The 15,479-nt window shown below is 39.2% G+C and overlaps 1 protein-coding gene across 10 annotated transcripts in view; it reads right to left on the reverse strand.

Annotated features, from left to right (window-relative positions):
- OSBPL6 (oxysterol binding protein like 6) overlaps window positions 1-15,479 on the reverse strand; it is a 182,292-nt gene that overhangs the window by 47,213 nt on the left and 119,600 nt on the right. For 5 of the 10 annotated variants that reach the window (XM_039495756.1, XM_039495761.1, XM_039495754.1 and 2 more), the window contains exons 10-12: window positions 14,908-15,000; window positions 9,533-9,607; window positions 5,559-5,724 (exon numbers count right to left, since the gene is read on the reverse strand). In XM_039495756.1, coding sequence (XP_039351690.1) covers window positions 5,559-5,724; window positions 9,533-9,607; window positions 14,908-15,000 — 334 coding nt within the window. The remainder of the gene's footprint in view (window positions 1-5,558; window positions 5,725-9,532; window positions 9,608-14,907; window positions 15,001-15,479) is intronic. The other 5 variants (XM_039495763.1, XM_039495759.1, XM_039495764.1 and 2 more) reach the window with 3 other exon arrangements.

Below are 15,479 nucleotides of genomic sequence, written 5' to 3' on the forward strand. Positions count from 1 at the left end.
ACAGATGACAAGGTAGGGGTATAAAAATATTGCTCAAGCGTGCCTGGGTGTAATCAGGAAGGCCAAAGCACAACTGGAGTTGCATCTAGCAAGGGATGTGAAGGGTAACAAGAAGGGTTTCTACAGGTATGTTAGCAACAAGAAGGTGGTCAGGGAAAGTGTGGGACCGTTACTGAATGGGGGAGGCAACCTAGTGACAGATGATGTGGAAAATGCTGAAGAACTCAATGCTTTTTTTGCCTCGGTCTTCATAGACAAGGTCAGCTCCCAGACTGCTGCACTGGGCAGCACAGTATGGGGAGGAGGTGAGCAGCCCTCAGTGGTGAAAGAACAGGTTAAGGACTATTTAGAAAAGCTGGACATGTACAAGTCCATGGGGCCAGATCTAATGCATCCAAGGGTGCTGATGGAGTTGGCTGATGAGATTGCAAAACCATTGGCCATTATCTTTGAAAAGTCAGGGTGATCAGGGGAGTCCTGGGCAACTGGAAAAAGGCAAATATAGTGCCCATCTTTTAAAAAGGGAAGGAGGAGAATCCGGGGAACTACAGACTGGTCAGCCTCACTTCAGTCCCTGGAAAAATCATGGAGCAGGTCCTCAACAAATCCATTTTGAAGCAATTGGAGGAGAGGAAGGTGGTCAGGACCAGTCAACATGGATTCACTAAGGGCAAGTCATGCCTGATCAACCTGACTGCCTTCTACAATGAGATAACTGGCTCTGTGGGCATGGCGAAAGTGGTGGACGTGATATACCTTGACTTCAGCAAAATTTTTGATACAGTCTCACACAGCAAGTATTCTTGCCAGCAAGTTAAAGAAGCATGGATCGGATGAATGGAATAGAATGTGAATAGAAAGCTGGCTAGCTAGTTGGGCTCAACGGGTAGTGATCGACGGCTCAATATCTAGTTGGCAGCCGTTATCAAGCGGCGTGCCCCAGGGGTCTGTCCTGGGGCCGGTTTTGGTCAACATCTTCATTAATGATTTGGATAATGGGATGGATAGCCCTCAACAATTTACAGATGACACTAAGGTTGGGGGAGAGGTAGATACGCTGGAAGGTAGGGATAGGGGCCAGCGTGACCTAGACAAATTGGAGGATTGGGCCAAAAGAACTCTGAGGTTCAACAAGGACAAGTGCAGAGTCCTGCACTTAGGACGGAAGAATCCCATGCACTGCTACAGGCTGGGGACTGACTGACTAAGCGGCTGTTCTTCAGAAGTGGACCTGAGGATTACAGTGGACGAGAAGCTGGATATGAATCAACAGTGTGCCCCTGTTGCCAAGAAGGCTAATGGCATATTGGGCTGCATTAGTAGGAGCATTGCCAGCAGATTGAGGGAAGCGATTATTCCCCTCTATTCGGCACTGGTGAGGCCACATCTGGAGAATTGCGTCCAGTTTGGGGACCCTCATTACAGAAAGCATGTGGATAAATTGGAAAGAGTCCAGAGCAGGGCAATGAAAATGATTACGGGGCTGGGGCACATAACTTACGAGAGGAGGCTAAGGGAACTGGGCTTATTTAGTCTGCAGAAGAGAAGAGTGAGGGATTTCATAGCAGCCTTCAACTAGCTGAAGAGGGGTTCCCAGGAGGATGGAGCTTGCCTGTTCTCAGTGGTGGCAGATGACAGAACAAGGAGCAATGGTCTCAAGTTGCACTGGGGGAGGTCTATTAGGAAAAACTATTTCATTAGGAGGGTGGTGAAACACTGGAATGGGTTACCTAGGGAGGTGGTGGAATCTCCATCCTTAGAGGTTTTTAAGGCCCGGCTTGACAAAGCCCTGGCTGGGATGATTTAGTTGGGTTTGGTCCTGCTTTGAGCAGGGGGTTGGACTAGATGACCTCCTGAGGTCTCTTACAACCCTAATCTTCTATGATTCCAGGAGTCTGTTTTTTCCTTTTTCCAAATCTCAGGTTTCTTCCAAGTAATACCTGTGCAGCTACTGTGATATATAGTGGCTTCCCTACATCAATACCATTGACTATCATGGTACTGCCAATCACAAGCAGTCAGAAATCACAAGTCAGCTCTTCAAAAACCATCAGGCCATCTTAAAAATCATGATTTTTAAAACAGGCCTTCTGCCGCTGAACATTTAGGGATCATGCTTTCAAGTTTTTCTCCAAATCATAAGGGCCTAGAAACTTACCCCCGTCTTCCTTTTTTAAATGAAAGCTGGGATTCGCATACAATCAGGTGACTTCAGGAACTGGGGCTTTAAGAAAACAACTAAATATTGTGAGACTTGTGATGAAATCATGAGAGTTGGCAACACTACTTCATATTTTTTTCAATTTGCCTCAATTCCCACCCTACAAACTCTGAATCATCTAGCTCTGCTGCATCAAATCCAGCAGCAACAGCACTCTAGACTCTGCATCACTTGTCAGCACTGTCAGAGCAACTATGGCAGCCTGGCTCTCAACTAATTTCATAGAGGTGTGGGCTGGATTTCAGCATCAACCAGACCACATCTGCTCTAGGCTCACACTTTTGACAGCTGTGGTTAAAATAAGTACAAGAAATGTAAAATGTGACTTTAATTGTTTAACAAGCCAACAAAGCCACAAAATGACTCCTGGACTGAGAGAGTTAATGCTCTCGGAGGGTTACTGTATAGCCACATGTTAAGTAACCATCCTTAAATGTTTAATGGTTAAGAATAAGAATCTTTCCCCAGAACTTGACCTGTAGTGATTCTTCCCTGTGAATCAGAGTTAAACCATTGTTTCAGCATGGTTTTAGGGTTACAGCTTTTATTTGAGACATGCAGCCAAGGTCCAGACCATTTGTGATTATGACACTTGTTGCCAAGAGTACAGCTGTTAACCCATGTATTCTGATCAAATTTCAAACTAGGTAATTACATTTTGTTTACCTAAATCCCTGCTTTAGTTTCAACTGGGCACAGTATTTTTCCATTTCGTGTCCTAACCTGTTGTTTAAGATAACTGTAGTCCATCTCAGAGATGAATACATTTCAAAAGGTACTATATTTTGTTTCCTACTTGTGTTCCTTTGTGTCACAGATCAGGAAAATCAATATAGAGGCTGTTGGTTTCATAATGTTGTGTGAGAAATCCTTTAAAGCATTAATATTTCAAGTTTGACATGCTTAAAATTATAAAGTAATCAGGAATATAAGAAGAATTTATACTTGAATATTAATATGCATTTATTTAAAGCCATACATTTAATATTATTTTGTATGTATTCATGTGAGCCCTTACTTTTAGGCGTATTTAAGGGGAACTGCTTGTTCAAAGACATTAAATTGTAAGCAATAGGACTGTTACATTTTATGCTTTACTCCTAGTTAATTCTAGAATAAATGAGACTTCTTATTTAACTATTACCTAAGAGGAAACTCGAGGAACCAAAGGCAGTAACCTCGCAATGAGCCCACTGAAGAAGCACTAGTTTGGACTATTTATGGAAGCTATTTTCACTCTTTCAGGCTAAAAAACTAATGAAAAATGATGATGCATGACTGTTTAAAGTTCATCTTAAAATACAATACATTAAATCTTGGAACCAGCAAGGAGGCTAGTCAAATGGAAATAACTTCCACTAATATTAGGAGAAAAAAAAGATTATTCAAACCTGCTTGTGTTCTTATATTATATACACACACACACACGTTATTATACATAAGTGTATACACACACACACACAACTATAGACATTTTTATGACCCCACTAAAGGAAAAAATATAAGTTCAGTAGATATGGAAAGTCAACCAAGACACAAGATGATTGAGATCTTTAGTCATGTTATAAATTACATGAAGCTTTTAAAGAAAGATTATTATTTAGCCAATTCCCCATTGAATCTATTGTTTATGGGACATCAGCAAAGTGATATGTCTAGAAGTTATACTATAGACTGTGTACCACTAGAGTGATGCAGCCCTGAGAGTACAGATGTCAATAAATACTTGCCACATCATGTGTAGACAATGGAAAAAACATTTCAAAACAAAAATATAGGAGTGTACTTATAATCAGAAAAGTGTGTGTAAAGCGGACATTAGCCAGTTCAGTATTTCTTCCTTCTCAATGGCCTCCAGTTCTTATTTTCTCAGTTTATAACTAAAGAAAGATTTTTTTTCCTAACTGCTGGCTCTGCAAATTATATGTGGGAAATTTTCAAACAAGCACCTTTGTGCTTTTCTCCCATACTGCCCCTCAGGCTTGGGAGAAGGCTCCTTGTTAACATCCACAAAACTAACTCTGCCAGGAAGCCTACAAAACTTGACAAATCAATAGGCTGCTAATGTGCTGAGACCACAGTCTATCATGGTAACTGACATTGTCTCATTGTTTCCTTGTACTCCCCCCGCACCTATCTGGTTGTAGACATCTCTTGTCTTTTGTCTAATACTTAGATTGTAAGATGTTTGGGGCAGGGACTTTTTTGTTCTATGTTGGTTCAGCTCGTAGTCCTGGTCTGTGACTGGGGCTCCTAAGTGCTACAATAATACAAATAATAAATAATAAAATCAGATTATTCTTTCTACCTTATCACCAGTAATAAAGATTGTACAATGAGAACTAAGTAGACACACTGGAAAAGGTGAGCAAGGCACAATGCAATCCAGTTCATTTTTCCATGGAGATAAATAGATCTGGCTTTCAAACAAGCTTAATTCATCCCATTCCTGATTTTCATTAAATGTCTCCAAAAGTGGAATGCCCCAAAACTGATATTTGTTGCTGTCTGAATCTCTAACAAACTGTTCTTTGATGCACTTTGACCATCATTCAATCTTAACCCATTCAGCATCATGTGTGAACTCTGTAGACAGAGGCAAAAAGCAAAAAAAAAAAACCAAACACTAAAAGACATTGTAAATTATATAGTATTACACAAAAGACAGAGAAATGGCCACAGTGCATGTATGATAATAGCCACAAAAGTATGTGCATTAGTAAGCTATCAGTAAATGGCTTAGGTATGAAATATGAAGCAAGATCTTTCAGCCACCTGAGAAGTGCATCAATTCCTGCACGTGCTGGTGTGACTTATGTATGACTCCTTCATTTTATATTACACTATTTTAAAACCCTTTTAAAAAACCTAAATTTTCAGCCTACAAGCCAGTCATTCATTGGTAATACAGTGTAAAGTTTCTGAAATCCATTCTTGTACGAGCAGGACATTTTATAACTTCCATTGGTGTGTCATGCATAAAGTTGTACAAGGTCATGAGAGACAGTGGAATTTCATTTATCCTAGGAGAAAAAACACAGGCTTCTATAAAAAGGAAAAAATGTGTGCAAATTCAGCCAAGTTTTGCAAGCCCCCGGTAATGGTTCAGGAGGTTCACAAAATCTCCAATGACATAGGATTCACCTATTCCTATATATGTACCTGATGTATAGAAAATATTTTAAAAAATAAACATATATGATCTTCATCTGAAACAGATATGAATAAAAGATTCTCATACACTTTGTATTTGATCCAGACAAAAGTTCCGACCATGAACCATGTAAATGTAAAAACAGCAGTTTTTGTAAGATGCAGATTGTACATTTTTAGTTACCTTTCTGTGCCATGAGGCAAAACTCTTCTTGAAGTTTGATGTACTCCATGGAGCATTCCAAGGGATCAGCTACCTGGCTTGGGGGAGTCTGAAATTCGATGTCTACACAAAGATTGGGGTTGGATGAGTGCAGGCGAACCGGTGACATTGTAGCACTGAAAGGGACCTACAGGGAGATTCAACAACGAAAATAGCTACTGTATAGGACTGTATCCACCTTCCACGGAATACACTGAATAAAAACATCACACACTTTATTCACAGAACAAAACACAATAGTTTCACCATGAGAGATTTAAAAAATTATGAGAATATATATCTTTTGGTGTCTCAAATTTCAGTAGTTGTACAAAATTTGCCAGGTCTCTTAAAATCCTTCAGTGAAACATAGACCAGTGATAGAGAGAGAGAAAGAGGTGCACTTTAGCTCTGACTATAGCATTTACACTAACATAGCATTTCATAAGATTTGGCAGAGCACTGGAAAATTAAACCATTAATGTTGCTTTACATTCTGACCTTTGGTACCCTATAAAGAATGATTTGGTGGTCACAATACCAACATTTTAAATGTATTAGTTTCTCCATCAACCTGGAAATATGGCTAAATATTCCCACAGAGAATATTATTTGCAGACTTTGAAGAGTGTTGGTAAACCCTGAGATTATTATTCAGCTAACTGAAATTCACTTTATAATTCATCTGCAGATCACACAATTCAGAAAATCACGTAGGCTCTTTTTGTATATGAAAGCTCTTTTTAATAAAAAACAAAACAAAAAATCATTTTCAGTTAAAGCACACCTACTATAAAATTCAGTAAAAGAGATATTTTACCAAGTAATGTTAAGTCTCTTGTATCAAACAGAACAAATAGGCTTCTTTTTCCACTTTTCTTTCTCCCTCTGTATTTTTGCACATATAGTAAATATGTATATATATACACATATATAATGTGTTTGTGTATTTTATCTACAATGTAAATATATGTAACATTTATGTATCATATAGTTGCATATGAAATTCTATATATACACATATATAAAGAATGCTTTATTTGCATTGTATTACATTATATACACACACACATTTTTATATATACCTATATATAAACACCTGACTCCTGGAGCCCAATTTTCAAACGTGAGTGTCAAAGTTAAGGCATTCAGAATCTTATTTTGGCACTCAGATAAGAGTTAAACACTTAAATATCTATTTTAGGCATTCAAGCACTGATTAGATTCCTCCAGTGCAGAAGCTGAAAACCCACATTCTAGAGTGTAATTTATGTAGCCAAATACGAAAAATGGGCCCAAAATATAGATTGTTTTCTGAAACTTCCTACAGAGCAGCAGGCAATATAAAAAGTCATATTACTATAGACTTTATCAACAGATTAGTTAAACTACCATGAACACTAGTGATGGATCATTAGTTTGTTAACTTGATTAGCTGACTGGGCTGAAGAATAGCTTTTTTGATCTTTTCAGGGAACTGTACCCAATCACTATATTATATGTTTCTGACTCCCTGGTGGAATCTTCCAACTCCTCTTAGATAACTTTATTATATTTCATTCCACCCCTTGGTACACTATATCAGCGTATCTTCCTTCATTCACCCTTCCCAGATATCTACTGTGTGCAAAATAATGGTTTTGTAACACCTGTCCACTGCAAATTTAATTTCTCCTCTAAGCTCCTTTCACATGTTCTTATTTTTAACTATGCAAACAAAGACAATTTTTCATCTGATTTTATTTTTAGGCTCACACCATGAACAATTTCTTTATTAACGGGGAACAGAGAACAATCCCCTTTCTCCAGCAAACTGCAGCACTATCACAATCCATTCAGCAACCTTCCTTTTTGTACTATGCTAACACCATTTCGCTCAACAGTCAACCAGAACTTCCCTATTTTACAAATAGATTCAGACAGTCGTGATTCTTTTACAAAGCCTTTCATTTCTTAGGTCAGAGAATAATATTTGCAGAATCTCCTTGCTAAGAATTCTGTCAACCTATAATCACTCAAGCCCACCAGATGCTAGTATCCTCACAACAGAGGAAAATAATGTAAATTAATCTCAAAGGCTTTGCCACCTAGAGGTTAGAAAAATGTACAAGACACACATTGGATAGTAGGTTCCAGCACAGACTGAGCAAATACAACCTAGAGCAGTGGTTCCCAACTTTTTCTATTCTGTGGCCTCCTGTTACAGGAGATAAAAGGTTCAGGGCACCCACCCCATCTACTAGAAAGAAAGGGAAAGTAGCTGCAATCACTGGATTTCTTCATGACCCCCAAGTTCAGAACCCCAACTCTAGAGCCTTGTACCTCGGCTGGCCAGGCTGAAAAACTAGATATAAAAACAGGACTCTGCTGAAAACCAGATAATGCATCTGAAATGAGGCTTCCTGGGAAAATAACATTTTAAAATGTCTCCTAGAATCAGTATTTGCATTTTTACAGGCATTTATAATCACACGCTTTGCAGGAAATACCCATTTACATGAGAAAAATAAGTAGACACTTTGCTGACTGCTTGAGAGAACACTACACAGCAGTCAGAAATAAGGAAATAGCTAATTGATATGAACTCTGTTTGTTTCTTCAGCAGAGTTTCCAAGTTACTCCCAACAACAGCTGAAAAAACTCCACGTTAAACCACATCTTTCATCCACCTGGGCTCCCAACAGACTGAAAAATACTGATTAAACTTTTCCTTATGTTTCTCATCACTAGCATGCTACACCTTCCTCTCCAATTCCCCTCATAACTGGGCACATATTTGTTCTTGGTCACTGCTGTTGTATTTTTCATGTATTCTACTTTTTCTCTTTGCCTTCTCCCACCAATCCCTCTATAGTTTTCCTCATCTCTGGTAAACATAACTTCAAATCTATCCACATTTTCTTTATTTACTTTAACCCTGAGCTTGAAATAACCACTCAGCCAGCATATACAGTCATCCTTCCTGGGCAAGTATTGTCAGCTTTCACAGAATCTAAGCTTTTATTATAAAAGGTAAGACGTTCCTAGCCCATAGGGTTGGGAAGAGAACCCTCCACATGTGACCTGAGGGTAACACATACAGTGCTGTATTCCTCAGTCTGCACAACCAGCGGCTTCCGTGTCACGACCACTGTTGGGGTGAGCAGCTGCCAAGCTTAAGGTATGTCTACTTGGCAATTAAAAACCAATGGCTGGCCCATGCCAGCTGACTTGAACTTGTGGCGCTTGGGTTGTTTAATTGCAGTGTAAATGTCTGGGCTCAGGCTGGAGCCCGGGTTCTAGGATCCTGCGAGGTGGGAGGGTCCCAGAGCTTTGTCCAGTTAGTACCTCTCATTTCCATTTCCCAGCCCCAGATTTTGTGTGTAGCAGTCATATGACTAACAAAATGAAACAGATACTAGTGGTAGTAATATGACTTTTTGGGATTATGGAATGTAAACAAAAAGTGTTTCAAATGAAAAAAGCTTGCCTTATATTATTAAAATATGCAACAGCATAACACAAGGAAATTTCATGCTGGGCTTAATAACAAGCCACCTCACTTCTGCTTTCTTGGTGTGTGCTGTTTTCAGAATCCTTTGATGGGATTACAGCCTTGAAATTTATGGTTGCTTTTTTATTATTTATATTGTATATGTATACAGAATATGCCATAAATACTGAGGGAACAGGGCCTGATTCTAATATCACTTACACTGGTATAAAGAAGTAGTAATTCATTTCAAGACAATGGAGTTACATTGATATACACATGGTGTAAGTGATACGAGACCCAAGCTCATGAAATTTATTTTCACCTGTCAGGGTTGACTTCACATTCACAAATGGCCTACCCAAAAGTGGGTAATGAGGACACCTGTAGGAAGTGCAGGTGATGTTCTCAGTATTGTTATTACATATTCAAGTTGTACAGCTTCCCATCTTTAAAACTATCCCTTGATTTTAAATCCACTCACTGTTGTAGCCACAGCTGCTGCTAGTCTCTGCCGGCGTCGTGTTGTGCTGAACTGGCCCTTCAGCGCTGGCCCTTCCTGACAGTGAAGGGGAGAAGAGAAGGGAATAGAAAAAGAGAGGGGCAGGGAAGATGGGACATAGAAAGATGAAAAATGATCAGAGAAGGGAGAGGGAAAGTCTTTAACTGGATTTTAATTTCACTAACTTCACATGTTCTCATGCATGTATGCCAGGGGCTTAAATAGCTAGTTATTTTGCTAAAATTATCTCCAGAGTAGTTAGACTAACATGAACTCACTAATGCTGAAAAATAAATTCCATTAACATTTTTTCATAGTCATAATGCAGTTACAGGATAGCAAAACAAAATGATGCTATGGAATGGCAGAAAACACAAAATAAGAACTTAATATTTTGGGTCATCTGACCATCTATTGTATGAATTTTATAGAAAGCATTTAATTCTGTTTGTGTACGTGCACTATGGTTTGTAAACTAGAAGCTTATGCAGCAGAATCATGGAATGTGCAAGTGTATACTTGAGAGGTTGTTTGCCAATCTAAACATTTCTCTATGGACAGTTCTAGCTCTCTTTGATTTCCTTTTCCACGTTCATTTGTCCAGTTTCCCTCTCTTCAGCACTAAGTTCCTCAATCTCTAATTCCTCTTTCATGTTCATGAATGACGCAGTACAAAACTTCAGTTCATTTCAGTTCTATTGTGGCTCTACAGAACAACTTAAGTTACCTCAGGTGAAGCAAGAGCAATGAAAATGATTTTTTTCTAACAAATACACTTTCACAGGTTCATTTGAGCCACTGGGGCATCTCACAAGGCAAGTTCCCTAAAGTCAACTGATGTCCAATTCAAAATGGCCATCTAGGCTTTAAATTCCACAAAAGTAAAACACCACAGTCTCCCGCTGAGTCAACCATTAAAAAAATCGGTCATAGGTAGGCCTCTGACTAGACTAGGCTTTTTTCGGTTAAGGGAGGGGAGATTATTTCTCCCCGTCCCAGCCTACCCAAACTGCCTCCCAGAGGAGGATGCAATCAGCCCTTTTTATCTTGCCTGCTGGGCCCTGATTGGCTTCCACCCAATTCCAGCCCTTTTAGCTGCTGGGGGACCAATTCTCATTGGTTCCACAAACAGCTGATCCTGGGTTGTGTCTCTAAACAGCCCCCGGAGGTCTAAACGTGCTTCTCTTTTTCCCCAAATGGACACCGGCTTTGGGTAGGATGCACCAAAGCAAGGGGCATCAAATGCCTTGTATACCCTGTCACATATTTTTTTTATTTGCACTACTGAATCCCTGATCCTGAAAAGATTTATACCCAGGTTCAACTTTTAAGTGACTCTGAATGACTTTTTAAAATTCATACCGTTGACATAGAGTCAAGGAAGTAATTTTTTCAATGCAGTATAGCTCCATGCCTGTCACAAAACATTCTCTTTTCACTTTTACCTTCAAGTAATGACATTTGGAGAAATCTCAGCATTTTATAGGACTAGAAAATCTGATTTCCTGCCTATAGGTGTATTTTCTCCTCACGCACAATTCCTATTGTCCATGTGAAAGAAAAGAATACATATACATACATTCCTCCATTCGTCTCCTCCCATTTCAGGCACTGGGATATTTTTAGAACTATACACTTCTATTTATATAAAATATAGCCTGGGCACCAAATAATTGTTTGAAATAATAAAACAAAAAGAACAACAGTGCAGATTGGTGGCCTGTGAACACTGCTATACATATGTACAAGACACCCTGGTTCAAGAATTAATTCAAATCCTTCACCCCTTGAGCCCAGTAAAGTTCAGCTGGTACGTTATAAAGTGATGTGCACGGGAAGACAGCTGCTTCTTATACAGTCTGGTTGATTCTAGTTGCAGCATTGACGACACTGGGAAGGGGAAAAACCCTATGAATCAAATTTATACTCCTGCAGAGTAGTAATTGGCTCAGCCACTATTTTATGTGACACCAGCACTAGAAAAAAAATCTCCTTCAGTGTAAGAAAGATTGTACTGGTTGTAACAGAGATTTAGTTCTATAGCAGAACCCCTTCCTGTAAAAGTCCTGCCAAAAATATCCTCTTATAATTTAGCTACGTGAGAATACACATACTGTGGTTCATAAAGAAAATGTGCTGGTTTTTGCATGCAGGCTAAAATGTAAATGGCAGACGTCATATGGCCTCAAGAATACATTACAAAGTGAGATAACACATGAAATCCCAGTAGTGAACAAGAACACGTAATGTTAATCAGAAGGGGAGTCAAAGTAGCCTTTGGGGATGGAAGGGTCGCTTCGCTTTGGTTCTACTATTATGCTAAGAACTTTATAACAACAAGCTAACTCTCCAAGATGGCCTAGCACAGAGAATGTAGATAAATATTTTTGTCTATCTTTAAAACAAGCCTGCAATTTTACTATTTTGAGCTAAAAAAAGTCAACTTAAGAGCACTAAAAATGGAACTCCAGTTAGTAAACACAATCTTTTTCTTCTGAAAACCCTTGGCGTATCATGAGAATTACAAATTGACATTTTACTCATAACACAGAAAAAAGAATACAAAAGCCAAGCGTCCCTGTACAAAAGTGTCATTAACAGAATGACAAAATGTAGATCAACCAGCTTTTTGTGTTAGATAATTTCATTTAGACAAATCTTGGAACATTTTGTATTTTACGGCCTGTTTCTGAAAATAATTTCTCAGGCGTGTAGCATACATTTCTATTTACATTATTAAAAGCAGACTACAAAATAATCAGTATGTGCAATAGAGACAAAGAAATATTGTTGTAATATTGGGAACCAAACCTCTTAAAATTACCTTTACAAATTTTAACTGGGCAACCTTAATGATGTTTTAAAACCAATTTTTGCAGAGTTTTTAGAATTTGAAAAGCATTACTGTTTCTTTAAAAAAAAAAGTTGTTAGATCTTTAAGAAAAATAAAAATTGCTTGTTCTTAATAATGTTAATGATTACAATGGAACAAGCTGACAAAGGAGACTGTGGAATTCCACTTAATGGAAATATTCAAGGCTAGATCAAACACCCATCTATTAGGGAAGGCTTATGAATAATAAAGTCCATCCTGTCTACGGCTGTGGGATAGACTCAATATCCCATTAGCAGATCCACACAAGTGTTCTATTCCCCTCCCTAAGGCAAAACCTAACAGGGACAAGCTATCCTAAAAACTCTGTGTTTTTGAGGCAATCACCTCTTAAGATGAAGAGCTTGTCAATACTCATAGTGTTGCATCGATATAGCAGCACCACTGTGGCGCTTAGTGAAGACGCTATCCATCTGACAGAAGAGCTTCTCCCATCGGCGCAGGTACTCTATCTCTCCGAGAGTCAGTAGCTATGTCAACAGGAGAAGCCCACCTGTCGACATAGTGCTGTCTACACTAGGGGGTTAGATTCGTAGAATTACGTCACTCAGCCCTGAGCCATGTAGTTATACTGACATAAGTTTGTAGCGTAGACCAGGGCTATGCTAAGAACAAAGAGTGTGGCCTTCAGGACAGGATGGGTCAGATTCTGAGCTGTGCCGCCAAGAGATGCACAGAAAGCACATTTCAGGGAGACAGAGGCAACAGCATTTTAAATCACTTGTGTGCCCTCTTGATTCTGGGACAGAAATAGCCCTCAGCATAACTAAAGCAGACTGGGAGGTGGCTGCAAGTTATGATAGCCTCTCTGATACTGTCTATGGCTTGCAACACAAGCCAGAATGACCACAACGTTGTGCTCTATGGACCCTTCCAACCATGGCTCTTCCCCCAGCATGCCCCTGTGCTTGTGAGGGGGCTAGCGCAGGGTTGACTGTGGTAGCCTGCATTGGGGGAATTCTCCTCCGCTCTTTTGTGGGCTTCTTTATACAGTGATGCCAGAGCGGGGAACAAAATCCCTCACAGCATCTTATATTTGAGCTGTTTTAAGTGTGGATCTATACCTGTAGGTCTCAGAGTTTCCATACAGAAGGGCATCCGTCTACACTGCTCCCTCATCTCCCACCCCCTGGAAGCATGGCCCACTGAAATGTCTTGCTGATGGCTATATGCCACCCCCTCAGTAGCTGCTTTATAGCTCCTCTACACGCTGCAGAACTCACAGGTCCCAAGTGATATTTGTGCACCGGGGCTTCTCCAAGAGTCAGGTGATGGATGAGAAGAGCATGCCACGTTGGCTCCACTTCCTCCTTTAGGGACCTTAAAGTCCTTTCTCCTGCACTTTTGCTGCCTCTGTGTTGTGCAGCAGCAGGGGAACAGATGGCCTGAAATGGCAATTATCCTCTGAGAGCGAGGCAGTTAGAAATGTCAATCAACCAGAATCCTACTTTCATGCAGACTTGTAATACTAATATATGCTCAGCTCTGTCACCCATTTTGAATATGTAGTATAGTGAAGACCTGGTGAACAGACATCACTAACGCCAGGAAACTGTAACCGTTTATACTTTATTATTTAACTTTATGTTTCAGGCTATCAATTTCAAATGAATCACAGTGAGCTCCTTAACTGACTCTAGGGGACACCACAAAGATTTGCAAAGCTCTTACTACTGTCAGTGTATTTAAATGGACCACAAGCTGTTATAAGGAATTAATATCTTACACAGTCATTTATGTAGCCATTCACAACAAGTACATTTGATTGATATCTAATGCTGAACACAGCTTTGTTACCTGTTGCTGGAGAATTACAACAAACAGACCCCAAAATTCATAGTTGTTTCACACAAAACATAGGAGGGCATTGTGGAGCTGACTAAAATACCAGTGTAAAGTGTTTATTTCAGTACACAATCTGTCTCTTATGATTTTCCTTGTAGTTGAAGCATAAGGCAGAGACATTGCTCTCCCCTCGTATAATGAATTATTTGTAAATTTGTGTCATGGAAACTAAGAATTCACAGAATGGTCTTTTCTACAACTAGGGAACTTTGAGGGGGAAAGTCCCACTGGTAAAGCTCCCTGCAGACTTGGCCTAAGAGGGCTGCATTTGTTGTGTATTCCATTCTTGTTTTCTGTTTTTATCTCAGTGTCTCCAGATCAATTGCCCTCCATAATAGCTACATACTTAATAAGCTGAGCATTATATACACATTGCCTTCTTTGTATCCTAACTGACACTGGCACTCAATTCCTCCACCTTTCTCTTCTTGGCAATGTCTTCATACCAATGAGAGTAAAATCAATATATTTCTCACTATCTTATCTAGGGTTTTAATAACCAACTCAGGCTTGAAACCAAACCATCAGGATTCAATGTACTGATTATTTTATACAATTGCTTTCATATACATGTTAATCTGAAAGTAAAATGGAAAGGCAAACAATACGAATTCAGTACCTGAAGTTGTATTTTTGCATCTTTGCTGACACTTTTTGTTCTCCATCGTCTTGTGACCCGCTTGTCTTTCTTTGAAATATCTACACAGTTAGCCTACATTACACAAATAGTTAAAAGCAACAAAGCACTATTAAGTTGACACAGACAGGGCAGCAGTTAGTAAAGAATCATAATGTTAGACATCAATATATAGGAGAGTAAAGACAGAATGGAAACTCTGGTGCTCACTCTGTTGATCTACCTACAAAGTTAGCCACAGGATAATTAAAACAAGACTACTAAGCACTAGAGACAAACATTATACCATAACTAACTGTATATTTAACAAAATTACTAAGTATATTTTATCTGTCAGCACAAAATATTTAGGGCAAAATCCTGCATTCTTATTCATTTTTACTGTCATTACTCAGAGAAAACTCCCAGAGTGAAATCCAGGCCCCAGAAAATTCAATGGCAAAACACCTTTAGAAAACACCTCCATTGAGTTCAGATGGGCCTGGGTTTCACCCCCACTGAAGTCAACAGGAGTTTTACATGAGCAAAGAGTGAGTAAAAAATTAATGAAGTCT

Source organism: Mauremys reevesii, linkage group 11 (assembly GCF_016161935.1).
Source record: "Mauremys reevesii isolate NIE-2019 linkage group 11, ASM1616193v1, whole genome shotgun sequence".
NCBI classification, from domain to species: Eukaryota; Metazoa; Chordata; order Testudines; family Geoemydidae; genus Mauremys; species Mauremys reevesii.